Raw genomic sequence first — 25,872 nt, forward strand, 5'->3', positions numbered from 1 at the left:
TTAACTCTTCCAAGTGGAAGTCTTTGTAGATCCTAAGAGGCCTATATGTTGCTTCTAATTTAGAGAAGTGTCAAGATACGCCTCTCTGAGGGCCAAGAAAGCAAGATTATGCAACCTAGTGAGAAGACGCCATGTTAAACCCTGAGCTGATGGCTCTCTCAGTTGTGAGCGGTTCCCAGTGAATGTTCTCATCATTTTGGATCCTTTACCCTACCCATGGCGTCTCTGGGTTGGAAAGCACGACAGAGGCCATCTAGCTCAAACAGTCATCACTGACCACATCCTAATTCACTGATAAGGCAGGCTTGGAAAGAGCAAGGAACTTCCAAACACAGCAGTGTTCCAGGACATTTGGTTATTCCTTACCTCACTTCCAGAGCGTGTGGCTCAAACCTGAGTAGGGATAAGCCCCCAAGAGGAGCCACGGAGACTTACCTCCAGAGTCCCGGGAGCGGCACTGCCCAGTCATGGGGCTGTACTCCTGGTTTTCATCAGCACACACACACAGGAAGGACCCTTCCACGTTTTCACAGAAGGCTTCACCACACACCCCACTGAGCAGCTCACACTCGTTCACATCTGGAAAAGGGAGCACAGATCAAGTCAGACGCATGCCTCCCTCCTGATGGCTCTCTATTTTACCAGTTGTGCCAGGGCTAGTGGTGTCTGCTGGTCCCAAATGGTCCCCCGTGAGCAATCAGAGCCTCCCGCTATTTTCTGGGGAAGGGGTTCCTCAAGATGGGGCTGCACAATTCGGTTCGTGTAAAAGGACCATGAAAACACAAAGCCAAGTTTCCATATTCCAGTTCCACTTTATGGAGGGCCCTGGGATCGAACTGCAAGCGGCCTGTGTACACCCTGACCATTTAATTCTCTCTTCCTTGACTTTTTGACATAATAAGGTCTTAAAGAACAGGACAGTCTGCTCTCGCTTTTGAATTCAGGAAAATTAGCAGACCTGGCACTTCAGAAACAAGAACCGTTCTTACATTCATTACAAAATTGTTTTCAATCTATTCATATATCTGAAAATACAGTAGTAGCCAAAATGTCCATACTACAACAACCAGAAATCAGGTGTGTATCCCTTTAGGAAATGAAGGGAAGACCCCTGTAAATACTCATCAGGTTACGTTAGTCATTCACATGAAACAAACTATTCCAGGAACGTATCACGGGCTGTGCCTTTAAAAATTCTGCAGGTCTTCTGTGGGTGCTTTCTATTTTGCTAAGTGCTATTCGTTTGTACTTAATACTTAACTAAAACATAGCCCAGGAATCTACTACCGAGTACAGTTTATTCAATATTATGTGAGCACATAGTCCTAAAAAGGGCTAATTCTAACGTTTGACCTTGCCCAACACTACATTTAACGTGTCTCGTCCAAAGAAATTTTATTAAGGAATGCCCAGTTCAACAAAGTACTTGAATTGACATCTGAAATGCTCACGTATTTTATGCATTAAACACGCACAAACATCAGCTCTCATAAGCGTACTCTGAGATGGCTTATACAAAGTTAAATATTATATAAAGTTAAATATTATCCAAATCATTTAGGGAAAAAAAATCTTATTTTCACCTGCTATACCCAGTTAATTGGACAAAAAGTTTATGAATCTTGACTTATTTGGGTAATTACCTCAGTTTTCCGTTTCACTTTGTATATAAACAGATATAAACCTAATGAGCTGGGTTTTGCTTATGAAAGGTATTAGAACATGAAGGAAAGCAGAGAGCTGGCATATTTAATCAACTCAGACAGTCATAATGTAGACCAGAAAAATTGACTTTAGAAATTTGCCAGTTCACATTTATCAATTTGGTAAATGTCAAATGGAACTTTCTACTTTCTAACTCGTATTATTTACATGACTCTTGGTATCTCTCCCACGAGAATGAATTCACTCCATCAAAAAAGTACTTTCTAGTTTACTTCTGCGGGCCAGGCACTGGGCCAACAATGATTATACAGGCGGGCCCAACTCCTACCTTCACAGAGCTTAGAGTCAAGCCAGGGAAATCAGCCAGACGATCTCACAAGTCGTGGTAAGCGCTAAGAATGAAAAGTGCAAGGAAAGCATGGAACAGTGGACCTTCAGGGAAGGGCTGGGTTAGGGACAGGATACCGGACCCAAGTTCCAGCTGAAGGATGAGGGGGTGATATGGAGCAGAGCTGAAAGGGGGTTGATCGGGGGGGGGGTCAGAGGGTGTGGGGAGTGAGGGGGTAGGTGCAGGCAGAGTCCAAGTAGAGGAAACAGAATGGCCAAAGTTTGCTCTCAGGGATGATCTGATTCTCAAATCCTACAGAACACCCAGCAGCAGGTGCATATAGTAGATGCTCAGTTAATATTTGGGGAGTGTGAATGAACAGATGAAATGACACCTGTTGAGTTCGGTAAAATGATAACAAATATCCTTCCTCTAAGGATGGTGTTTTGTGGGCTGAAACAGAACGTCAGGATGGGTTTGCTGTCCTCATCAGACTGGTCCGACGTGAACCTCTACCAGAGGTTCAGGAGCGGACATGGAGTCTGCGGTGGGATAGCTGCTATCTCAGCAGGTCACAGTTAAAATTGGCCACGCACCTACAACAGGCCAACCATTAGTCCCAGCCAGGACGAGAGACAAGGTTCTCAACCACGGGCTCTGGAGGCCTCGGAGAAGGCAGCTGCAGGCCGTCTACGCTAATGACAGCCCCGCAGTTCGGCAGTACTGTAGCTGAATCCGAGAAAGGTGTTCGGGAAGCAGGAGGAGGGGTCCGTGCCGAGCTGGAGTGGGGACAGCGTCTGGGAGGAGAGGGGCAGGATCCTCAGGAGACAGTGGGATGAATCCCCACTCAGGCAAGGGGACGCTGGGAAGATGTCTCCAGCAGAAGCAGCAAACAGCAGCCCCATCCCTGCACAGCCGCGTGAGCAGCCACACGCTGATGTACATTTTACGTCGCGGGAGCGTTCGAGGTGAAGAAGGAGGTGCTGAGGCTGGGAGGTGGCATGCAGGTCACCTGACCTGTTTTATCAAAACATTTAGACAGTTTTTGTTGCCTGCATTTTAGCGCAAAGGAGACTAAAGCAGGAGTTGGAACCAGCAATGATGACAGTGTTAGTTTTAAAGTGGTGGCTACTCACGGGGGCAATTTCACCACTAAACTTTGGGGAAATCAATTTTGCTTCCCCCGTTGAATCTGGATGTGCTTGGAATTGCAGACGTTCAAACTCAGGAGTTACGGACTCCTCCTGAGACAGTGTCTGCTATGAAACGGACAGAGTAAGCATAAAGGAAAAGCCTCGTTACCTGTGAGGATCTGCATTTCATAGCCTTTCTTTCTTCCCCGATTACGGCTCTTATTGCAAATGTTTTGTAATGATTTTGATTTAAAGCAATCACAGCTGATCCGAAAAGGAGATATAAAATGTGTTGTCTATAGGAGCACGAGCTGGACCCTGTTCCCGGACATGTGATGACATTCAGGATGCCTTCCAGCTCCATCAACCCACACAGACCGGAGAAAGAGGTGCACAATCCGAAGCATCATTTTACGGGTGTCATTCCTGGAAAATGAAACTCCTGCCAACACTTTTCCTTAACTGCACTGCTTAAGGAGGTACATCGTGAAGACCCACAAGCCATACCACACACCAGACAGCTGCCTGTGCAGGCGGGACTCTGCAGAAGGGCTCCGTAGCCACAGCTCAGAGTTTCAACAGATGTTCTTTTTTCAATACACATGGAATTCAGTTCTTCTTCTTTATTTCTTAATGTCCTGAGCAAGTTCAGAAGCCATCTTTCTGCACACCCCCAAACTGGGTGATCACATCGAATGAGGATGAAATTCTATCCCAATGATCTTGTTTACAGTCTCTCCTGCTCTGGATAACTAGGGCTGCATTTCAATAGGTGGGGACGTGAAACATGTTGTGGAAAGAAATCTAAACACTCACCCACACACCCTTGCCCATCCTGTGGGGCCTGAAAGCCCTGATAACAGAGGCAGCGGAAGGAGCCGGGCGTATTGTCACAAAACCCGTGACTGTCACACACAGTGTTGTTTACACATTCATCAATATCTGCAAAAGAGACATTTCACATCAGACACAAAACACAGACTGACAAACACCAGATATTAATGGATCGACAGAGGTGCTCGACATACCTCGACTGGTCTGAGATGATCATGTTTACACAGAATGGACTTCTAAAACATTTTACATAGAAATAAAATGTTTTGATGACAATGTCTTCAGAGACAAAGGCTGGGCTCTGTGAGAAAACATGTACTTTTCCTCAGGAAATGTTTTCGAACAGAAAGAGCTGCTGGAATTGCCACTGTCTGTTTTCTGCCGGCTTCCAACCCTGTAGTTCCAAGGAGAGTACGTTCTCCTACCAGGGAAACCCGGCAAAGTACGGTCACCCTTTCTGAATCATGGTCAATGCTCACAGTTCTTTCGGCAGAGGTCGCTTACTCATCCCTATAGATAACCTTGGACAAATCTCAACAGCATTTTCAGGAAAGGAGGAAAGAAGGAGAGGGAGGAGGAGAAGGGGGGTGAGAAAAGGGGGAAGGGGAGGGGGAGGAAGAGGAGGGGGAAAGGAAGGGGGAAGGGGAGGGGGAGGAGGAGGGGGGAGGAGGAGAGAGAGGAGAGACAGGGAATCTGATGAGTTCAGCAGGGTACCCACCCGGTCTGACCTATTCAAGTTATAGCCATTCAAGGTCCCAAATGTCCATGCTGTGCCCCCCACACCCCCATTAGCCAGTGGCCGACTTGTAAATTCACGTGTTCTCTAAAAACTTGGTGATAGTGATCTTATGCCTTTTTTCCCCCAATAAAAATGTTTTCATGAAAGTGATGTCTCAATTATGAAGTTAAAAACAGACTTTTAGATATACTTTTTTTTTTTTTAAAGATTTTATTTATGTATTTGACAGAGAGAGAGATCACAAGTAGGCAGAGAGGCAGGCAGAGAGAGAGGAGGAAGCAGGCTCCCCGCCGAGCAGAGAGTCCAACGCAGGGCTCCATCCCAGGACGCCGGGACCATGACCCAAGCCAAAGGCAGAGGCCCCAACCCACTGAACCACCCAGGTGCCCCTAGATACACGTCTTTATCCTCACAGTGACTGACTGTAAGTGACTGACTTCGCCTTTTCGTTCCCCTTCCCTTTTTCCTGGTTTCCTGCCATACCACACGCTCGCATCTGTCAGGTTCTGTCCTCTCTGCTTCTGGATTACACGCTCCCCAAACACAGGCTTTTGGAGAAACAATGATGAAAATGCAATTGCTGCATCCAAATACATGGGAAGATAACAAATGATTTAAAAAAAAATGGTAAGTTAAGTAGCCCTTGACGGAATTTAGTTTGGAGGAGTTAATAAAACTGAACTTTGCTCTTCCTCAATTTTTAAAAACGTTTTATTTATTTAAGAAAGCCCTACACCCAACACGGAGCTCAAACTCATGACCCCGAGGATCAAAAATCACAAGCTCTTCCCAAGGAGCCAGCCAGGGGGCCCTGCTCTTTCTAAATTGTTTAATGTCGAGTCAGGAAACTTTCCAGAAGAAAAAGAAAATGAACGCAATGATGATTTGGAAATTGTTTCGCTTCCCTTCCTAATTTTCCAACACAATCAAGCATAAGTCCAGAGAGTGTCTTGCTTCTGAATTGTAAACGATGAGGGACCACCCACTTTTGCTTTATTCAACTCAAACAAAACTGTTCTCCTTTCAAGGCTGGGCTCTTTCCCTACCACACTCTCCTCGCTTGAGTCCTACCTGCTCGTCCTTCTCTAGCGTTCTCAGTTCCTCCTCCCTTCCCTGATTTCAAACATCTTAAAATCTCCCGGAATAGCGTTCACTTCACTGTGAGGTCACCTACTGTGCTTTCCCACTCATTCTACTGCTACAAAACGTCTCAGAAGAACGATCTATATGCATGGCCTTTGTTCTTCATGTACCTCACCAGTAAAAAACAAACTAGTAACCACACTACTACTAGTAACATTGGTATAGTCCTAAAATTACTGGGAGGACTCAACAAAAGAACATGTATAAATAAAGTGCTTAGAACAGTACCTGGCATGTGACATGGGAAGCGTACACTACAGGCCAACCATTGTTATGATTATTCCTCCCCCTGTTCCTTCTTGACCTACAAACTCACTTTCTCACTCTTTATTCCATGAAGCTCCTCTGGAGAAAGACCACCAACGGCTGACCCGTCCATAAATCTGATCATTTTCCAGTCAGCAGCCACCATCATCCTTGACGTCCCAGGCGGGCCAACTCCCTCCCTGAACTCTCTCTTTCCATATCCCATGACAGAGTATTATTCCTGATCGACGTTTAACCACGTTGGCTAGCCCCCATCCTTCCACAGTCTGAAGACGGGGTCTGCCAGGGCTCGGGCTCCCTGGGATCTGCTGCTTCCTTAGCGTTGCCCTGTCCCACCCTTTCCAGACAATCTGGATTTCAATTACCACGGTCCTCGGAATGAATCCCAAAGCTTTATCTCCAGCCAGGATCCTTCTTAGTCTTAATCATTTCCATTTCATCTTTTACTCTAATCTCAAACTTATCAAGCCTGAAACCAAATTCACTGTATTATTCCTAAACCACACTTCCTGAGCTGACTGACAAATCTTATTTCTGCCCCCCCCCCTTTTTTTGCCTCTATCTCCTACATCAACTTGAACCAAAAACTCAATGACATTATTTCACATCTAAAAAAACTGACTTTCGGGGCACCTGGGTGGCTCAGTGGGTTAAGCCTCTGCCTTTGGCTCAGGTCAGGATCTCAGGGTCCTGGGATCGAGTCCGGCATCGGGCTCTCTGCTTGGCAGGGAGCCTGCCTCCCTGTCTCTCTCTGCCTGCTTCTCTGCCTACTTGTGATCTCTGTCTGTCAGATAAATAAATAAAATCTTAAAAAAAAAAAAAAACTGACTCTCCCCTGTAACATCTAACACAGAGATGACATGCAGTAAATCTGTTCTGATGGGTTTCCAATGTCAGCATAAGGCTAGGATTTATTTACTGACCACAACAGTGAGATCAGTAAGTACACAGTATCATCAAATCACTTAATACAGGCCATTACTAATTTTAGACTTCTGGAAATGGGTATTTGTCTAAGAAACTATTCACGGAGCCACAGGATTTAAGAGCTGGAAAGAAAGGCAGAAATCCTTCAAATTATCAATTATACACTGATGATTTCCTAATCTTTCTCAAAGGTTGACCTCCAGCATTTAAAGCCATTTATTTGAAACTATGGGACATTTCATGACAACTGAGCTGACGGTCACACCCATCGTACTTCACCTTCCTTTCTCCTATACTCTCTTCATCAGAGACTCTAACCAGTCACCCTCGCTAGAAATCTTGGTGGCATGCTTCCCCCTCTCCTCTGTCATGTCCCTAACCCATTCTTCACTAACAGCAAACCTGTCAGTGACATTCCCTTTTTCAGAATACTCAGGATCTCTTGTTGGCTGCAGGACACCAACCACTCTCCTTGGCAGAGCACAGAGCACCCTTCCTCCTCCGGCTCCTGGCTAAGCATCCAGCCAGAGTTCTTAGCCAATACTTCCTTCCCAATTTATGTCTCAGCTGTCTCAGTACACCAGAGTTCTTGAAAACGCTATGGTCTTTGTCTTCTCACTGACTTGGAACCCTTCACTCCCTCCTTCCACTAGAAAGTCTCCCCACCATCAGCTTTGCTTGGAAACTCCTCCTGGCCCATCAGGAGTCAGCCCAAGGGACACCTCCCAAGTGTCAGACTTCAGGGTCCCTCCTCTCTCCTCCCAGAGCGCTTTGTGCCGCTGCTGTCCCCCCTCTCCCAGGGCCACTGTTTGGGGTGGAAAACCTCCAAGTGAATGTCACTGGCAACTTAGCTTCCTGCTAAAATGAGACGGCAAAGAAGGAGGAAGGAAAACCAGTGCTGAAAATCTGGCGGCTTTTAGCCCAGATTCTTGCAATAACATCTCCTGCTTTCCTTCTCATGAGTTCTGCACAGTCACAACAGATGATGACTTCGTGCTAATGGCCACCAGCTCAGGAACTGAGAAACTGACCTAAGGTGAACAAGTTCTGAGATGGTTATGAGTTACTGGGCATCTTGCAGCCTCAGAATTAATGTATCCGTGATTAACACAGAAAGTTTAGATGAGCAATATTTTGGATTTGAATGAAGAGGAAAAAATAACGTGGAGTGCCTGCTGGAGACTAGCTCTTCAACAACTCATAGTTTATGAAAATGATACACTGTAACTTTCAGCAGTTCCATGTTTTCAACAATGAGGTAAGGAAATAGCTGAACAAAAGGACAACATGCATTTTACTTCTCTAATGACCTGTATAAAACAACACTATTTAATTAGAATTGTCTTTGATGACGTGAGTGCGGAGATATTTTTCCATTGTTAGTCCTGTCTATAAAGTCCCAAGATCTCCTAAAATTAAGATCAATTCTATAATAATAAAACTAAAATGCAAGAACATTTATTATTATGTGAGAATAAAAGCTTACCAAGATGAAAGCTTCATTACATGGACAAGTGAACACCATCTTGTTTTACTGAAGCTGATTTTCTTTTTTTTTTTTAAGATTTTATTTATTTGTCAGAGAGAGAGAGGGGAGAGAGCGAGCACAGGCAGACAGAGTGGCAGGCAGAGTCAGAGGGAGAAGCAGGCTCCCTGCGGAGCAAGGAGCCTGATGTGGGACTCGATCCCAGGACGCTGGGATCATGACCTGAGCCGAAGGCAGCTGCTTAACCAACTGAGCCACCCAGGTGTCCCCTGAAGCTGATTTTTAATACTTTTTATATTTTTAATATGAAACTCCATTCTGAATGATGCTAACATGAGAGGTCTTCTCTTTGCTTAATGAAGGGGTCATTCTACTAAAGTACTAAAACCAGTTCTGCTTTGGCATCTGGAAGAGCCACGCATGATCTTATCACCAGTCATACTGTCTCCCAGATGTGTGATGAAGAAATGACTTTCCAGAAATCTCTTCGTTGGCAACCCAGATGAATTAGTTATGCTCCTAAAAAACTGCTGATTTCTCATGCAACTTTTTGCCATTAATATTTTTTACAGCAAGGCAGATATAAATATTATAAATATAGATATGAATTCAAGGAAGAATTACACAGACCAAGGATAGTGGATCACTGATAGGAATTCTCTAATAACAAGAATAACATAACCATCGGAAAGAAATAGAGCATCATCGTGGGTAACTGGAACTATCTACCAGTGGCTCGTTTTTAAAGGAGCAAAGGCCCACATTTAGGAGGTCTTAACTTTTGACCCATTTGGTATATCTCTTTTCCTTGCCTAATTGATTTTTACCTGGTACCTTTTCTCCACAGACCAAAGCTTTTCAAAACCTACTAATTATTATCAGGAATTTTACATATAAGAGCAGAACCCCACCCACGCTCCTCAAATCCTCAAATAAAAGCATAAGGCCAGATACTTGGTGTCACCTTCTCCCTTAGGTAAGTGAGCTACAAAATAAGGTGAAAGTATGGAAAAGAGGCATGTTTTTCTAAAAGGGATTGGGGTTCTGGGATAATTACCAACTATGTTCAAAGACCTCAACAATGAAATTCCTAATAAAACCCCAATGATTCTATTAGGTTTTCTGTACTATATACCAAAAAGTATGGGAATGGGGAGAAAGGAATCTCTATCTGCATATACGTTTTTAACAAAATGATTTGGTTTTCTTCCTCATATTTTTTTGTTCTGAACTAAGAAAAAAGTGTTTCTTTTTTTTTTTTTTAACATGTCCTATCTTTGTGCTGTTGATTTTCTTTCTTCTTCTTCTGTTTTTTTGTTTTTAAGATTTTATTTATTTATTTGTCAGAGAGATTGAGCACAGGCAGACAGAGTGGCAGGCAGAGGCAGAGGGAGAAGCAGGCTCCCCACCGAGCAAGGAGCCCGATGTGGGACTCAATCCCAGGATGCTGGGATCATGACCTGAGCCGAAGGCAGCCACCCAACCAACTGAGCCACACAGGCCTCCCAATTTTCTTTCTTCTTATTCTGAGTAGGCCATAACTACCTGTTGGAAGCGAAAGCTCATTAATGGCCCTCCTGCCGCTGCCCGCACTCTCTAGAGAGGTGGATGACAGAAACTGAGTCCCATTTCTGGTAGCAATCTTTCACAGGAAAATCTCCACAGCTGTATGGTTGAGAAGAAAAAGCCTTTCTGTCATCCAAACATTTTTTTATGAATGATAGGGTTTGTCTCAACTGGAAGGAACTTTGAAGAGTATCCAGTTCAACCCCTTCATTTTAAGAACCAGAAAGCTGAGGCCTAGAGAGGCTAAGTAACTTGCCTCAAGGTTACCCCATCAGAGCTGGCCAAGGAGCAGAGCGCGGGGAAGGAGCACCCTTCTGAATCTAAGTTTGTGGCTCTAGCCATTACGACCTCTTGCCTCCCATCACAGTGATGATTATAAAAGGCCAGTGCAAGAGGACAAGCAGAAACAAATGTCTGTGAGTCCCACAAGCATACTGGTATGTTTTCACCACAAAGATGTGAGTCAAGATACCCACTCTCTAACTTATCTCCTACTGCCTCACAGTTTAATCAAGTACTCTCCTCCTATCCTTGGACAAGGTCTGAACAAAGCAGTATCTTACTTGAAAACTAAACACCCAAGGTACTGTATGTCCTGAAGAGGCTATATTTCTGGGAGACCCTTGCAAGAAAGGCCCGTCAAGCTCCAAGGGTGTTGCAGGCCCGGGAAATCCCAGGACCATGTCTAGCAGTGGGGCTCTATGAATTTACTCTTAAAAAGGAATGACCTGGCGCCTGGGTGGCTCAGTGGGTTAAGCTGCTTCCTTCGGCTCAGGTCATGATCTCAGGGTCCTGGGATCGAGTCCCGCATCGGGCTCTCTGCTCAGCAGGGAGCCTGTTTCCTCCTCTCTGTCTCTCTCTCTCTGCCTGCCTCTCTACCTACTTGTGATCTCTGTCAAATAAATAAATAAAATCTTAAAAAAAAAAAAAAAAGGAATGACCTACTATTTCAGCTCAGAGCTTCCTGACCAACTGCAACTGGTTAAATATTTGGTGCCAGAATCTTTGGAAAATAAAGCCAAAAAAGTCGGGCGGGGGGAGGTGCTGGGGGGAGGCTTATACTGGAAGGGATGTAGGGTTCCTGCTTCAGGGGAAATGCAACCCTCCTACTTCTTACTGAAAGGAACGGAAGCCGACCAGGAGACAGTAAATCCCAGCCAAGAAGTGGGATTGAACAATGTTAAACCAGCTGCATCGCTGCCCAGAGGAATTTTAAAATGGCATGGCGGCTGGCCCAAAAGAGATTAAGGTCTCTCTCACAGCAGAGGAGAGAAGCCAGGATTAAGCGGAAGAGTGCAGGGCCTACAGAAAAAAAATAAAATTTAGCCAATAGGAAATTAAAAACTGGATTTGGAGATGGTCCAGACAATACAATAGGATATGGAAAGAGCCTTTAAAAGAAAAAGGTCCACCGAGGTCTGGCAATAGCGACAAGGCTGGAGAATCTGGGCCTCATGTGTTAAGGAAAAGAACTTTGTTCTAAGAAATGGGGATGAGCCAGAAAACAGCAAAACGACGTCCTTGTGCAGTGTTGGACTGCCACACTGATGCCTGACGGAGAAGGGGAAGGGAAAAACCTGGGACCTTGATGGTCACAAGTATGTTCTGAAAGCTAGAAGCCTAACATAAGCAGCAAAGAAATGATAGAGGTAGCAAATTATACTTCAAATCCAGCTTTCTAGTACATGAAATCTTGAAAAGAAGGCTAGCCAGGGAGAGATCACTTTCTTCCTAGTTTTGAAACCCACTACTTCAAAAAAATTTTACTTAAATTATTCTTTAAAAATTACCCAGAGCTGGCTCCCACCGGATTTCTGGAAACAGCTAGAAGTTCCAGAGAAAGCAAACCCAAATTTTGCCCTGATTTTAATCAATCATTATGTGGACAATGTATATTACCATCCATAATTAAAGGCATCCTAATGAAAACCACCCTAAAAACACAAACATCATCCCAGTCCAAAAGCCTGGGACTCATTCTTGACTACCTACCCACAATTCAGTCATCACACTCTTCTGATTTCCTCTCTTCGTTCTTTTTTGTTGTTGTTGTTCAATTAGTCAACATTCTAACAGCAAAATTTCTGGACCTTTCCATACATGTTGGATCCATACCATCAGTTTTTGTATGTTCTTGGGTGGCTCTCAAATATACTAATCCACTGGGATGGCTGTTGATAAGATCACCCTTTTGTAAAATCCAAAGGACTCTTCTTGACTGGCATCTTCACAGATCTCTCAGTGGTATTTAATAGAGTTGACCACACTCTTCTTAAAGTACCTTCTACTTCTTATATGCTCCTGGGTTTCCACTTAACCCTGTGGCCACTCCCACACAATCTTTTACTTCTTTCTAAATGTTAGTGTTTCTCAGGGCTTAGTCCTAGACCCTCTTTCCTTCTCATTCTGTAGCTCTCTTGATGGCCCCATCCACCCTGATAACCTTCAAATACCATGTGTATCTGACCACTGCAGGCTGTTTCTTCTGCCTAGACTTTTCTTCTGAGCACTAGATATAAACTGTATCCAAGTGCCTGCCTGATACAACCACATGGATATTAAATGGGCAGCTCTAATAAACCCAAATCATAAATGTGGTCTTAAAAAAAAAAAAAAAAAAAAAAACCTGCTTCCATCCCCACTGTCCCGTGAGCAGAGTGCCAACAAATATCTAGTTGCTAAATCCAGAACCAGAGATCTATCCTCCGTATTTCCTCTGCTTCTTATCCTACATTCAAACCAACACTATGCTCTAACCCAAGACCAGGTTCCATTTTCAAAAGATTTCGTGAGTCATTCATTTCTCTCCATCACACTGTTGCTACACTAGCCTGAGGACCAATATGTTTGGCTTGAACAACATCCTGCAAGACTCCTCCTGACTTTTCTCTTGTCCCTCTAATCTCATTTCCAAACGGCATCCTGGGTGATGTGTGTTTTAAATATACAGAGTACTGAGTAAAACCAAATGTAAGAGTACATACATTAAAAAGGACACAAATATTTTATGTGCCTCTAAGCAAGGAGAAGGGGGGGAAATTCTGCCACCTGTTTCATACTGCTTTAAAAAAAATCACTATAAGAAACATCCAAATATTATAGTATTAAAAATATGCACCTTCAAAATAATGACATGTAGTATATTGTTGTCCTTAAAATTAACCAGTCTGTTTCTTTTACACTTAGAATGATACCCAAACCCTTAATGTTTCTGGGGAGGCTTTGCATATTCTGCCCCTGACTCTCCAGCCTAAGAGTCACTGTGCCTCCTTCTCTATAAGCACTACCACAGGTGTTTTACATTTTCACCTTCCCAAATGCATCTACTACTCCCGTGCCTCAGAGTCTCTGCTGTCACTACAACTCCCCCTGGGAGTGCTCCACCGCACCTGCCATCCTTACCGGACTCTTCCAGAAGCTAACTCACTCTACAGAGCTCAGCTCAAATACCATTTCCCTTTTTTTTTTAAGATTTTATTTATTTATTTGACAGACAGAGATCACAAGTAAGCAGAGAGGCAGGCAGAGAGAGAGAGAGGAGGAAGCAGGCTCCCTGCTGAGCAGAGTCCAATATGGGGCTCGATCCCAGGAGCCTGAGATCATGACCTGAGCCGAAGGCAGGGGCTTAACCCACTGAGCCACCCAGGTGCCTCTCAACTGCCATTTCCTAAGAGAGCTTTCCCTCCCCCTCCTTCTCACTGTCTCTTCTCTTTCCTTCACACCCCCCATAATGGTTTGTGTTTTCCAAACATGCTGTTTGGAAAGTTTATTTGTATATTTACTGCTTGCCCCTTGCATATGCAGATCCTTGATCTGTTTTGTTCACATCACATGTCCATAGTTTGGAACCAAGTCTGGTACAGAATAGGTGTGCAATGGCAACACTGAGTGTATTACTTGTTTAATACAAAAGCAAACAACTTCCATGATCCAGCCTTAGTCTACCTTTTTAGCTATGTCTTATGTATCACTTTTTTCCCTTTTACATGTTTAACTGAAACTATTTTACTTAGTATTCCTAAACTTACCCTATATTTCAGGTCTGAAAATCTTAGCTTGTGGCATTTATTCCAAGCCCATCCTCAAGATTCAGCTGGGGCCTCCTGGAAGCTTTTTTGATCCAACCTTGAGTTGAAAATGTGTCTAATCACAGGGCCTCCTCCTGCCCCTTGCTAGACACTTATCAAGACCCTAAAAAGATGGCACAACATATTACCACCCAAACCCGAGGCTGAGCACTTACTGCCTTAGCCTGGGACAAAGAGCCACTGAAACAGTGGTGATGGGCTGGAAGAACACTGGTGACACAGCCATGTGCCATCTGACCAAAAGCAACAGTACATGAAAGCTGCACTGGAGTTTAAGAAGCTGAATCTATGTTGTAGGAACTTGCATTTGAAACTTGCAAAGGTAAACTTGAGAAGCTCTTCTAGAATGAAGATAAAAGAACAAACTGAATGGCAAGAAAATATTCACGCTTATATCCCAGAGTATGAAAGAGTTAAACATAAAAACACTACCACAGAGATAAATATGCTAAGAAATAAAAGTATACAACTGATCACAACAGAATACAGAAAATGGCAAAGTAAAAAGGTAAGAGAGAAATAACAGCATCAGAAAATTAATAGGCAAATTAAAGAATGGGGGAAATATCTATAAAATATTGATAAATCATTATTATCCTTTTTTTAATTGAGAAAATTATCAGCCTTTATTTATATACACTGTCTGCCCTTCTTCCTTTCTCTTGTAAACTCTAAAAATGCAGATTCTTTATATTAATGTTATCCCATAATTCACAAAAATGATGCCACCTTGTTTTATGTTATTTTTATCTATCCCTACCTCTTACTGTATAATTTTAAATCACCCGTTATGGTCGTTTAGTTTTCTTTTTTTAAATTTCTTTTCAGTGTAACAGAATTCATTGTTTATGCACCACACCCTGTTCTCCATGCAATACGTATTATTATCCTTATACACATAAATTGGTCAGAAAAACACAAACTCTACCTCATATAGGCAAAAAAAAAATATTTCATAGGAGAGATAATATAAAAGAAGTTAAGCTCACGGGTAGTAAAAGGCAGATTAAAATGAGATATTTTCTCTTTAACAAATGAAGAGAAAAATAGGAACGAAAACTTTTTTTTTTAAGATTTTAATTTATTTATTTGACAGAGATCATAAGTAGGCAGAGAAGCAGGCAGAGAGAGAGGGGGAAGCGGGCTCTCTGCTCAGCAGAGAGCCTGATGCAGGGATCCATGCAGGGCTGGATGTGGGGCTCCATCCCAGGACTCTGGGATCATGACCTGAGCCAAAGGCAGAGACTTTAACCCACTGAGCCACCCAGGTGCCCTGCTTCCTTTTTTTTTTAAGATTTTTATTTATTTATGACTAATAGTGATAGTAAGAGAGGAAACACAAGCACAGAGGAGCTGGAGAGGGAGAAGCAGGCTCCCCGCTGAGCAGGGACCCCGATAACTATGGGGCTCAATCCCAGGATGCCCGAATCATGACCTGAGCTGAAAGCAGGCACTTAACAACTGAGCCACCCAGGTGCCCCAAACATATGCTTCTTGAGAGTGTTAAGAGCTAGGTCTCTTTTGGGTATTGATGGAAGCAGAAATCAGCAGAACATTTCTGGAAAGCAAGGTGGTCTCAGATGTGGGTAAGGCCTGTAAGGTTGTCCTTTGATCTTGTATTAAATGCCTTACAATCTAGTCTAGGGACATGATCACTGATAAAAATAAACATGTATATAGATGTGTATTCACCGAGCACTAAATGGCAACAACAACAAAAGAAACAGTCTAGCTCCATAATTCAGAAGATACTTTTACAAATACATGGTAAATCATGCTATGGAATTATGAGGTCATCAAAAATTTATTTTTAAAGATCAATAAAACACAAATAACATAATGCAAAGTGGAAAGGTAAAAATAAAAGGTATAAAGATCTTATTTAACACTTAAATAAATTAAAACCCTAATAAAGAAAGAGGCTGAATATTAACTGGCAGGCAAAAAATGATTTTATACTTATAAAGTCACAAAAACTTCAGTACTTAATGATTTTCTAAATTTTATGCAATGAGCACATGCTACTCTTAAAATAAAAAAAATTACATATTTGAAAAAAATTATTTGAAGGTACTAAAAGGAGAAAATTCTTTGAGTGTATACCCAAGTATAGATGGCACCCTAACCAGAAAAAGCAAATAAAACTATATAAATAAAAGTAGAATATTCATTAATATTCTAAAAAGAATTTAAAAACTGAAAACATTTAAATATCTCTTTCAATTCAACTAAGCATAGAATGTCTTTTTTTTTTTTAATCTCTATTTTAAAATCAAGTATCTTGTTTGAAAATGATAAAAATTACATGAGGGGCCCCGGGTGGCTCAGTCAGAGCGCAGTCTGAGTCTGATTTTGACTCAGACACTTCTCAGGGTCATGATTTCAGGATCCTGGGTTCGAGCCCCACATCAGCCTCCCTTCTTGGCCTCAGCAGGAGTCTGCTTCTCCCTCGCCCTCTGCACCTCCCCCTCTTTTGCTTGCTGTCTCTCTCTCTCAAAGAAGTAAAATCTTTTTAAAAAAATTACACAGGAAAAATATTATTAATAATAGAACACACATATTTTAAGTTAAAAAACCACGGAGTTCTCAATAAGCGCAACTACAATAGAAAGCAAGCAAAAAGAAAAATCTTCATGATTTTTAACCTAGCCAAGTTTTTTTTGTTTGTTTGTTGCATACAAAGCTGTATTTGTCTAGTTTCAAAAACTCTGGAGACCCTGCCCAAAAGTATAATTTTCTGAACATTAATCCAGAGATTCTGTTGAATGAAAACTAAAAACACTTTAGACTTAATCCCTTCCTCCAATACAAATGGCAAATTCCCAGTTATAAATGTTTTCTACTGAAGAATGACTTTCCTACAGGATACAGTTGAGTACTGTATGCAATTTTACTTTTCACTCTGTGGAAATAAACCTTGGGCCGTATGTTTCAAATCCCAAACTTATTTTATTTTTCCTTCATACACTGTTTCATTACAAATCATAGGGAAACATTCTTCAAAAATAGGTATAAAGAAGAAGGGTAGGAAAGGATTGATAAAATAATAAAAACTCCAGAAGGCAGCCAAAAAAAAGGAAAAAGAGATGAGACAAATGGAAAACAGAGTAGATTTGAACCCCCAATACCAGTAATTATGCTAAATGTATATGAACTAAATTCTCCAATTAAAAGATAGAGATTGTCAATCTGGATTAAAAAAAACTACCATATCCTGGTTACTTCTAAGAAAAGGGCCCTTTCAAAATAAGAACATGGAGAAGTGATAAAAGACAAACCATGCAAAATCTAATTAAAAGAGACATATGTAATTATACCGATAAAAGACAAAGTAGATTTAAAGACTAGATGCACTGAAAGAGACAAACTGGGACATTTCAAAGAAATAAAAGCGGCAATACACCAGTAAGTCACAAAAACTTCACTATTTAATTCCACGGTCAGACAATATATAAAACAAAACTCAGAAAACTAAAATCAGAAACAGATAAATTTCCATAATAATGGGAGATTATAAAACACCCCTTCAGTAAATTATGTAATTAGCAGACAAATATACAATAGAGATAGTAATGATCTAGACAACTTGTAAACTGGGCCCTAATTAGCCTATATAGATCCAACTGCAAAATACACATTGTCTTCAAGTACACAAGGAATATTTACCAAAACTGATCATATTCTGCACCCCAACAAATTCCAAGGATTGAAATCATTGAAATTATGTTCTCTGGCTAGAGAGGTATTCAGGTATAAAAAAAAAAAAAAAATTCCCCAAGCAAAACCCCTCTAAATAATTCACCGGTTAAAAAAAAAAATGACAATGCATTTGTAGTACTTTTATCTGAATAGCAAAAAACATATCAAAACTTCTAGCTGCAGATGAAGCCAATCATAGAAAGAAATATATAGCCATAAATATATATCAGAAAAGAATATACACATTATAGAAAAGAAGTTTAAAAACCCAATGATCTAGGGGCGCCTGGGTGGCTCAGTAGGTTAAAGCCTCTGCATTCGGCTTGGGTCATGATCCCAGGGTCCTGGAATCGAGCCCCACATCGGGCTCTCTGGTCCGTGGAGAGCCTGCTTCCTCCTCTCTCTCTGCCTGCCTCTCTGCCTACTTGTGATCTCCGTCTGTCAAATAAATAAATAAATAATATCCTTAAAAAAAACAAAAAACAAAAACAAAACAAAAAAACCCCAATGATCTAAGAATCTATGTCAAGAAGTTATAAAGACAAATGAAGCCCAAAGAAAGACTATAAAAACAGAAATTAACATAATAGAAAACAAAGAAAAAAATCAACAGAAGTTGTTCCTTTGCAAAGACTAACACCTATGAAACACTGATTAAGAACAAAACAAAGTAAGCACAAATTACTAAATAAAAAATGAAAGCCATAACTAACACATTCTACAGACATTAAGGTGAGATAAGAAAAAGTATTATCAACAACTTGATGCGAAAGAATTGGAAATTTACCTAAAATTTTACCTAACATGGATAAGGTCCTTGAAAAAGAAAGTTACTAAAACTGTCATGAATGGTCCAAGAATTGAGACCATTACTTCATCTTTTAAAGAAATCTTAACTGCGGGGCGCCTGGGTGGCTCAGTGGGTTAAAGCCTCTGCCTTCGGCTCAGGTCGTGATCCCAGGGTCATGGGATTGAGCCCCACGTCGGGCTCTCTGCTCAGCAGGGAGCCTGCTTCCCGCCCCCCCCCCCACCGCCTGCCTTTCTGCCTATTTGTGATCTCTCTCTCTGTCAAATAAATAAAATCTTAAAAAAAAAAAAAAAAAAGAAATCCTAACTGCAATTTAAAAAACTTTCATAACAGCCCCCCAAACACACACACAGACACACAAAACAAAACCAAAAACTTCCAGGCCCAAATGATTTTACTTGTGAATTCTTCAAGGAAGTCAGGAAGGAACTAATATGAAGTTTTTAAAAAAGATTTTATTTATTTATATAAGAGCTAGAATGAGTGAGAGAGACAGTGAGAGCCCACAGCAGGGGCAGAGGGAGAGGGAGAAGCAGGGTCCCTGCTGAGCAGAAAGCCTGGGGCAGGACTTGATCCCAGGACCCTGGGACCACGACCTGAGCTGAAGGGAGACACCCAACCGACTGAGCCACCCAGGCGCCCCTAACACGAATCTTACATATACTTTTCCACAAAAACCCAGAGGGGGCACTTTCAAATTTAGTTTATGAAACCAGAAAAACCTTGAGTCTACAACTTCACAGAGCATTCAAAGAAAAAAATATTAAAGGTTAATCTCTCTAATGAACACAGATGCACATATTCTCAACGAAATGTTAACAATTGGACTCCAGGGATATACTGTATAAGGATACTATAGGATGACTGTTAGGTTTATTGTAAGAATGTAAAGGTATTATTTACTTAAAAAAAAAAAATCACTATGGCTTAAATGTGTATGTGTTGGTGGGCAGGGGAGCTACCATGATTTACAGCATGTCAAAGTTAACACAAGACAGATGTCACCCGGGGTCCAGCACTCTAGACCTGGATTCTCAGCCCTGGATTATTTATGCTTGAACTGCTACACAGAGAGAAATAAACTTTTATCTTGTTTAAAACAAACAAATGGGGGGTGGGAGGAACCAGTCCATGTAACTCCTCACAGAATAAAGGGGGAAATAGGATTTAAAAAATAACACAATTATTTCAATAGATGCAGGAAAAGCATCTGTAATCATTAAAAACCACTCAGAATAAAGACTCTCATCAAACCACAAGTGTACATACCAGAAACAACTATGGCAAACATCAAAATTTAAGAAATAGTCAATATATTCAATGCTTTTTCTGCTGAGATCAGGAATGAGACAAGTAAGCTAGCTACCACCATTTCTATCAGAGAGCAAGTCCTAGATAGTGTAATATGAGAAGGTATAATTATTGAAAGAAAATAAATAAACCTAGTGCTACCTTATTTGTAGACAACATAACTGTTCTGTTCAAAATCCAAACAAATCTGCAGATAAACTTAGGAAAATAACAAGTAAGTTTAGCAAGCTCATAAGTACAAGGTCAATGCACAAAAATCAAATTGTTGTAAGGGTAGAATACATTTTAAACACCCTTTGCAACAACATAAAAATACTGAAAACTTACTTAAGATTAACTCTAAAAAAAACTCTGTCCAAGACTATACAAAAAACAACAAAACACCAAAACAAATGAAAGAAAACCTAAATAGAGGGATATGTTATATATATATATGCATTGGAAGACTCAATATTGTAAAATATTAAATCTCCCCAAATTGATCTATTGATTGAATGCAATTCCAATCAAAATCCCAGCAGAATTTTTTTTTCTGGTATGATTTGATCAGCTGATCATAAAACTTACATAGCAATGTAAAGGGCCATGAATAACACCCTGATTAAGAACAGAACTGCACACTTTAGAATTTACAGCACATACATTAACATTCATTATAAAGCTACTATAGTTAAGACAATATACTGTTGGTGTAAGGATAAACCAACCAGTGGACAGAAGGAAAAAGAAAAAGACTCATATGCATTTACACACTGCTCACGACAAAGTTACTAGTGCAAATCAGTGGAAAAATTGTACTCTTCCCAATAAAGGGAGGCGATCCAACTGGAATACATTTAGGAAAAAAATAAATCTTGACCTCTATTTCACACCATACGCACAAAACAGTATCAGACTGTTACAGATTCCAAAAGTAAAATATAAAATAAAGCTTATAGGAGACAATATAAAATTTTATCATGGGGCGCCTTGGTGGCTCAGTTGGTTAAGCAACTGCCTTTGGCTCAGGTCATGATCCCAGGGTCCTGGGATTGAGCCCCACAGCGGGCTCCCTGCTCAGCGCAGAGTTTGCTTCTCTCTCTATCTCCCTCTTTCTCTGGCCTTTGTTCTCTCTCTCTCTCTCTCTTTCACTCTCTCTCTCAAATAAATAAAATATTTTTTAAAAAGTGGATCGTCATGACTTTAGGATTTGCAAAGACCACAGGCACAAAAATTACTAATCTCAAATGAAATAATTAAAACACTGGCCTTCATTAAAATTAAGAACTTGGCTTCATTTCTTTAGACAGTTGTATTGAGCCCCTAATTTTGAAGAGGTCTGTTATGCAGAATTAGATAACTAAAAAAATACCCCAAAAGCTAATAAGGGTGTGAAAAGTTGTGGAACATCAACCCTCACAAAGGAAACACAAACCGATAGACACCATGACGAGAGATCCCTTACTAAGCAAGGCTAACCTTGAAAAGAAATGACAGCACCAGTGGTTGGCAAGGAGGTAGAACTGAAATGCTCAGAAGGAGATCTGGTCGGTGTGAACCAGGACTCTGAGAGCCGGCTTATCTATGCAATGGAGACATTCTTTATACAATGAAACACCATACAGCAAGGAAGATGAAGCTTGCAAACATGATGCTGGATGAAAGAAGTCAGACACCAACGAGTGCCTCCCGTATGCCTTCACTGATAAGATGTTTCAAAAACAGGTACAAAAACAAAGCCAGGGTAACAAAGACAAAATAGAACTCTGTTTGGGTCATGGGGAGGGGAGTGGGTTAAAAGTAGGAAGAAGCTCGGGGGGGGGGGGGGGGTCGGGGGGCTCATTACCAAGTGCGCTCACTCTGTAAAAGTTCGTCAAGCTGTACTCTTACGATTCATGCACTTTTCTTTTATGCATTTTAAGCAATTAGAAAGTTTACTTAAAAAGAAGAGCCAATCCACACTGCTTTATTTCTTGGTTAAAGACCATCTTACCCATTTCAAAAAGTTCATTTTCTTTCTCTCTCTCTCTCTCTCTCTCTCATTGGTAAGAGGTATATATTAGACTAAAATATTAAGGGACTCTGAATAGTAATCCTGAACTGTCCATAATATGTCCCTATCTGTCCGTAATAAGCCAAATACTGTGAAATTTAATTTCTTCCAAGTAGAAAATAAAGTCAAGCTATTTTTTTTAATAGGAATATAGGTGGATATATAAGAGCATATGTGGGGGCAACCTGTGTGGCTCAGTGGGTTAAGCGTCTGCCTTTGGCTTAGGTCATGGTCCTGGGGTTCTGGGGTCGAGCCCCATATCGAGCTCTCTGCTCAGCACGAACCCTGCTGCCCCCTCCCTGTCTCTGCCTGCCTCTCTGCCTTGTGATCTCTCTCTGTCAAATAAATTAAAAAAAAAAAAAAAAAAGCATATGTGACACAACAGTCTTCCTTAAAAATGTAACTACACTTTTATGTAACCCACTGCAAGTCAAGGGAATTATGTGATTCTCTGTCCTTAATATGCCTCTATTTTTTTTTTTTTTTTGGTCTTATAGAAGGTGAGAATTATTATGGAGTGAGTTTTTAAATCATTTACTTAAGATTATAACAGCACTGCTATGTATTCAGAACAGACTAGAATTCTAATATTCTAGGATATCTAACTTAGGAATTATTATTATTTAAACACACAATAGAAAATGGAAGATACATTTAAGGTTCGAAGGGGAGGTCATATTTGATGGTTAAGCATTAATGATGAGACCTGTGATCTGGACAGAGCCCTTGTCAGCTCTGCCCCTCTCCAGAGTCCACCTGAATCACTGCGAGTGGGTCCCAGTTACTGTCTCTCCCCCCACTCCACATGGCCCCTGCATAAATTTAAAGATAAACAGTGGGAGTAAAACATCCTTTTACATGAGGATAAAATATAAAAATTAGTAAGATTTTATTTTTTTTTTAAGATTTTATTTATTTATTTGACAGAGATCTCAAGTAGGTGGAGAGGCAGGCAGAGAGAGAGGAGGAAGCAGGCTCCCTGCTGAGCAGAAAGTCCCATGCGGGGCTTGATCCCAGGACCGTGGGATCATGACCTGAGCTGAAGGGAGAGGCTCTAACCCACTGAGCCACCCAGGCGCCCCCCAAATTAGTAAGATTTTAAGTTTTGTGAATTTGTTTGAACACCTGAAAGAGTCCTAAGAATTTTTCAAGAATTCAAATTAAGTCCTTGACTCTCACTTACAGTGGGTTTTCAAAGACAATGCAGTGGGACAAAGGTATAGAAGATTATCTCTTTATCACCCAAAATGAGGTCAAGAATGAAAATCCTCATAAACAAAATCATCTTACATTCATTCCTTTAAAAAAAAATCCAAGAAGAGTATTTCAGCCTTTACATTTCAAATTGTCTTAACAAGTTGACGCAGTGAACATGGGGGAAATGCTCTGGGTCTCGGGGATCCTCATGGAGGGGGGGTTCAAAAGGCTCAGTTCCTACAGCTGGAGAGGACATGTGTCAGGAAACAGGTTCAAGAGTCTGCAGTATGCCCCCGGCGCCTGTCTTCCCTCTCAGAGAACCAGGACACAGGGTGGGGAAGCCACTGTGTGTGACAGATGTTTGTTCAATTAACAAAAAAAAAAAAAAAAAAAAAAAAACCCAAACCTCAATATTATCGGCTAAAATCCCAAACTAAGTATCTGTGACACTTAGAGGAAAAATTCTGAATTGAGTTGAAAAGCAGGGCATTTTCAGTGAGACATAAAACACTCTTTCTTTGGGCAAAACCTAAACCTGTATACTCAAGTCATTTAGGTTTCTTTTGACAAAAAGAGGATCGCAGCATATTTCTGAATTCAAAAAGCCGTTTTTTTCCATTTTGGACTGACAAAATTTTATATAAAAACTGGAGAAGTGAATGAGAAGGATTTACGTTTGCTACAGAAAAGAAACATTCCTTAAAATGTGAAGGGGAGAAATGAGAAGAAAGCTTAAAAAAAAAAACAAAAAACACTTCTCTGCTCCTGAAGGTAAAGAATAATCCTGATTTGCTGTTATATAATGGACTACCACAGAAAGTAAAGTATGTGAATACTCCACCGGGAATAAATTCCATGCCACTCAGAAAAATGTCCCCTTAGATACTTACAGAAAATAGCTTGAACTTCAATTGCATGTTACTAACACAGTTACTTGCAAAAGATAATGTGTGAAATAGATTTTGTGTTTTACACTCTATACATTTTTTTAAATGCACCGTTTTCTCTGAATATATTTATTTATAACCACTGAATTATCTTTGCATTAATTTAATAGCTGCACATTTTTACAACCAAGATTTTCCAAAAAATAAACATCTTCCTCTAACTTCAGAATCATACTGTACATTTTCTCTTTTCATATAGTCTTTCTTATGCTAAAAGGTGCTGCCAACGAGGACCAGGAGAGAGCCCTAAGCACAGGCCAAACACATCAAACCCCAGATTCATCTTTTTGACACTTAGGCCCCAAAAGCAACACAGGATCGGCCAAAAAAAATTCCCATTTTTTTTCGCTATTCTAATTTTTCTCTTTCTATATTCAAATAGGAAGCCAAGAAAGATCAGTTATGAAGCCACAGAAAATAGACAGTGTATCTCTAGAAATAACAACTTCGGCATTTAAATGCAAATAAACATCAGCATTAGCCATCGGTTTAATGGCAATTGATTCATGAACCGTTTTAAAACCTGCCATCTTTTAAAACTTAGTGGGTCAATAGGAAAGTCAGTCATCTAGAACTCTTATGGAAAACAAAGGGTAAGGAATTAAAGCAAATTATGTATAAATGGGTTATTATCCTATATTTTGTATGATTTATATAATTTACATTAAATAAATTTGGGATTTAGAAGTAGATAGAATATATGTAGTATTTCATTTATATCCAGACTTAGACTTAGAACTAACAGACAATTTAATTCACAAATACTTATGTAATCAGACTGTACGTCGTATATTTTGTAAACACTGATAACATAAAAAAACAAATAAGTGTTAGATGCTCCCTCCTTTTAGATGTCCACAGGTTAAGGAAACAAATGGCAACATAACTAGGGTTTCAATGTAAAAAGTGCTAACACACTGCACAGAATTCACATTCCTGGACATCTATGGAGACAGGCTCCATTCTAGCGGATACTTGTCAACACCCATCCACATACTTAACTCTTACAATGATGCCATGAATGCATTATGCATGTAGGGAACTTGGGCAGATGTGCCTTAAGTAAATTCCTTAAGTTCACACAGCTCAGACGTAGAGTAAGAGTTCAAGCCCACGAACTTGGAATCCACAGCCTAAATGCCTTTTTTTTTTTTTTTAAGATTATACTTATTTATTTGAGATAGAATGAGAGAGAGTACGCATAAGGAGGGGGAGTAGCAGGCAGAGGGAGAAGCAGGCTCTCCACTGAGCCGACAGCCCCATGTGGGGCTCGATCCTAGGACACAGAGATCATGACCTGGGCTGAAGGCAGATGCTCACCCAGGGGCCCCCACAGCCTAAAAAAAATTTTTTTTTGAAAGATTTAATTAATTTATTTGACACAGAGAGAGAGACAGCAAGAGAGGGACCACAAGCAGGGGGAGAAGGAGAGGGAGAAGCAGGCTTCCTGCCAAGCAGGGAGCCTGATGTGGGGCTCGATCCTAAACCTTGGGATTATGACCCGAGCTGAAGGCAGATACTGAATGACTGAACCACCCACACCCCTCACACCCTAAATTCCTAACCATTTCTGTACCCAATACACACCCTAAATTCTTAACCATTTCTGTACCCAATAACTATGCAGGGTGTGCTTGAAAGAATTAAGTCTTCAAAAAATAGGAAAGACTGCACAAAAGTACACCATACATTCAATTTGGAG

The 25,872-nt window shown here is 40.8% G+C and overlaps 1 protein-coding gene across 16 annotated transcripts in view; it reads right to left on the reverse strand.

Moving 5' to 3' along the window:
• LTBP1 (latent transforming growth factor beta binding protein 1) overlaps positions 1 to 25,872 on the reverse strand; it is a 401,809-nt gene that overhangs the window by 46,645 nt on the left and 329,292 nt on the right. For 8 of the 16 annotated variants that reach the window (XM_082745535.1, XM_082745527.1, XM_082745540.1 and 5 more), the window contains 2 exons: positions 3,943 to 4,068; positions 436 to 579 (listed from right to left, as the gene is read on the reverse strand). In XM_082745535.1, the coding sequence (XP_082601661.1) occupies positions 436 to 579; positions 3,943 to 4,068 (270 nt within the window). The remainder of the gene's footprint in view (positions 1 to 435; positions 580 to 3,942; positions 4,069 to 25,872) is intronic. The other 8 variants (XM_082745539.1, XM_082745542.1, XM_082745536.1 and 5 more) reach the window with 1 other exon arrangement.

The sequence above is a fragment of the Mustela nivalis genome, assembly GCF_964662115.1.
Source record: "Mustela nivalis genome assembly, chromosome: 8".
In the NCBI taxonomy this organism is placed as follows: Eukaryota; Metazoa; Chordata; class Mammalia; order Carnivora; family Mustelidae; genus Mustela; species Mustela nivalis.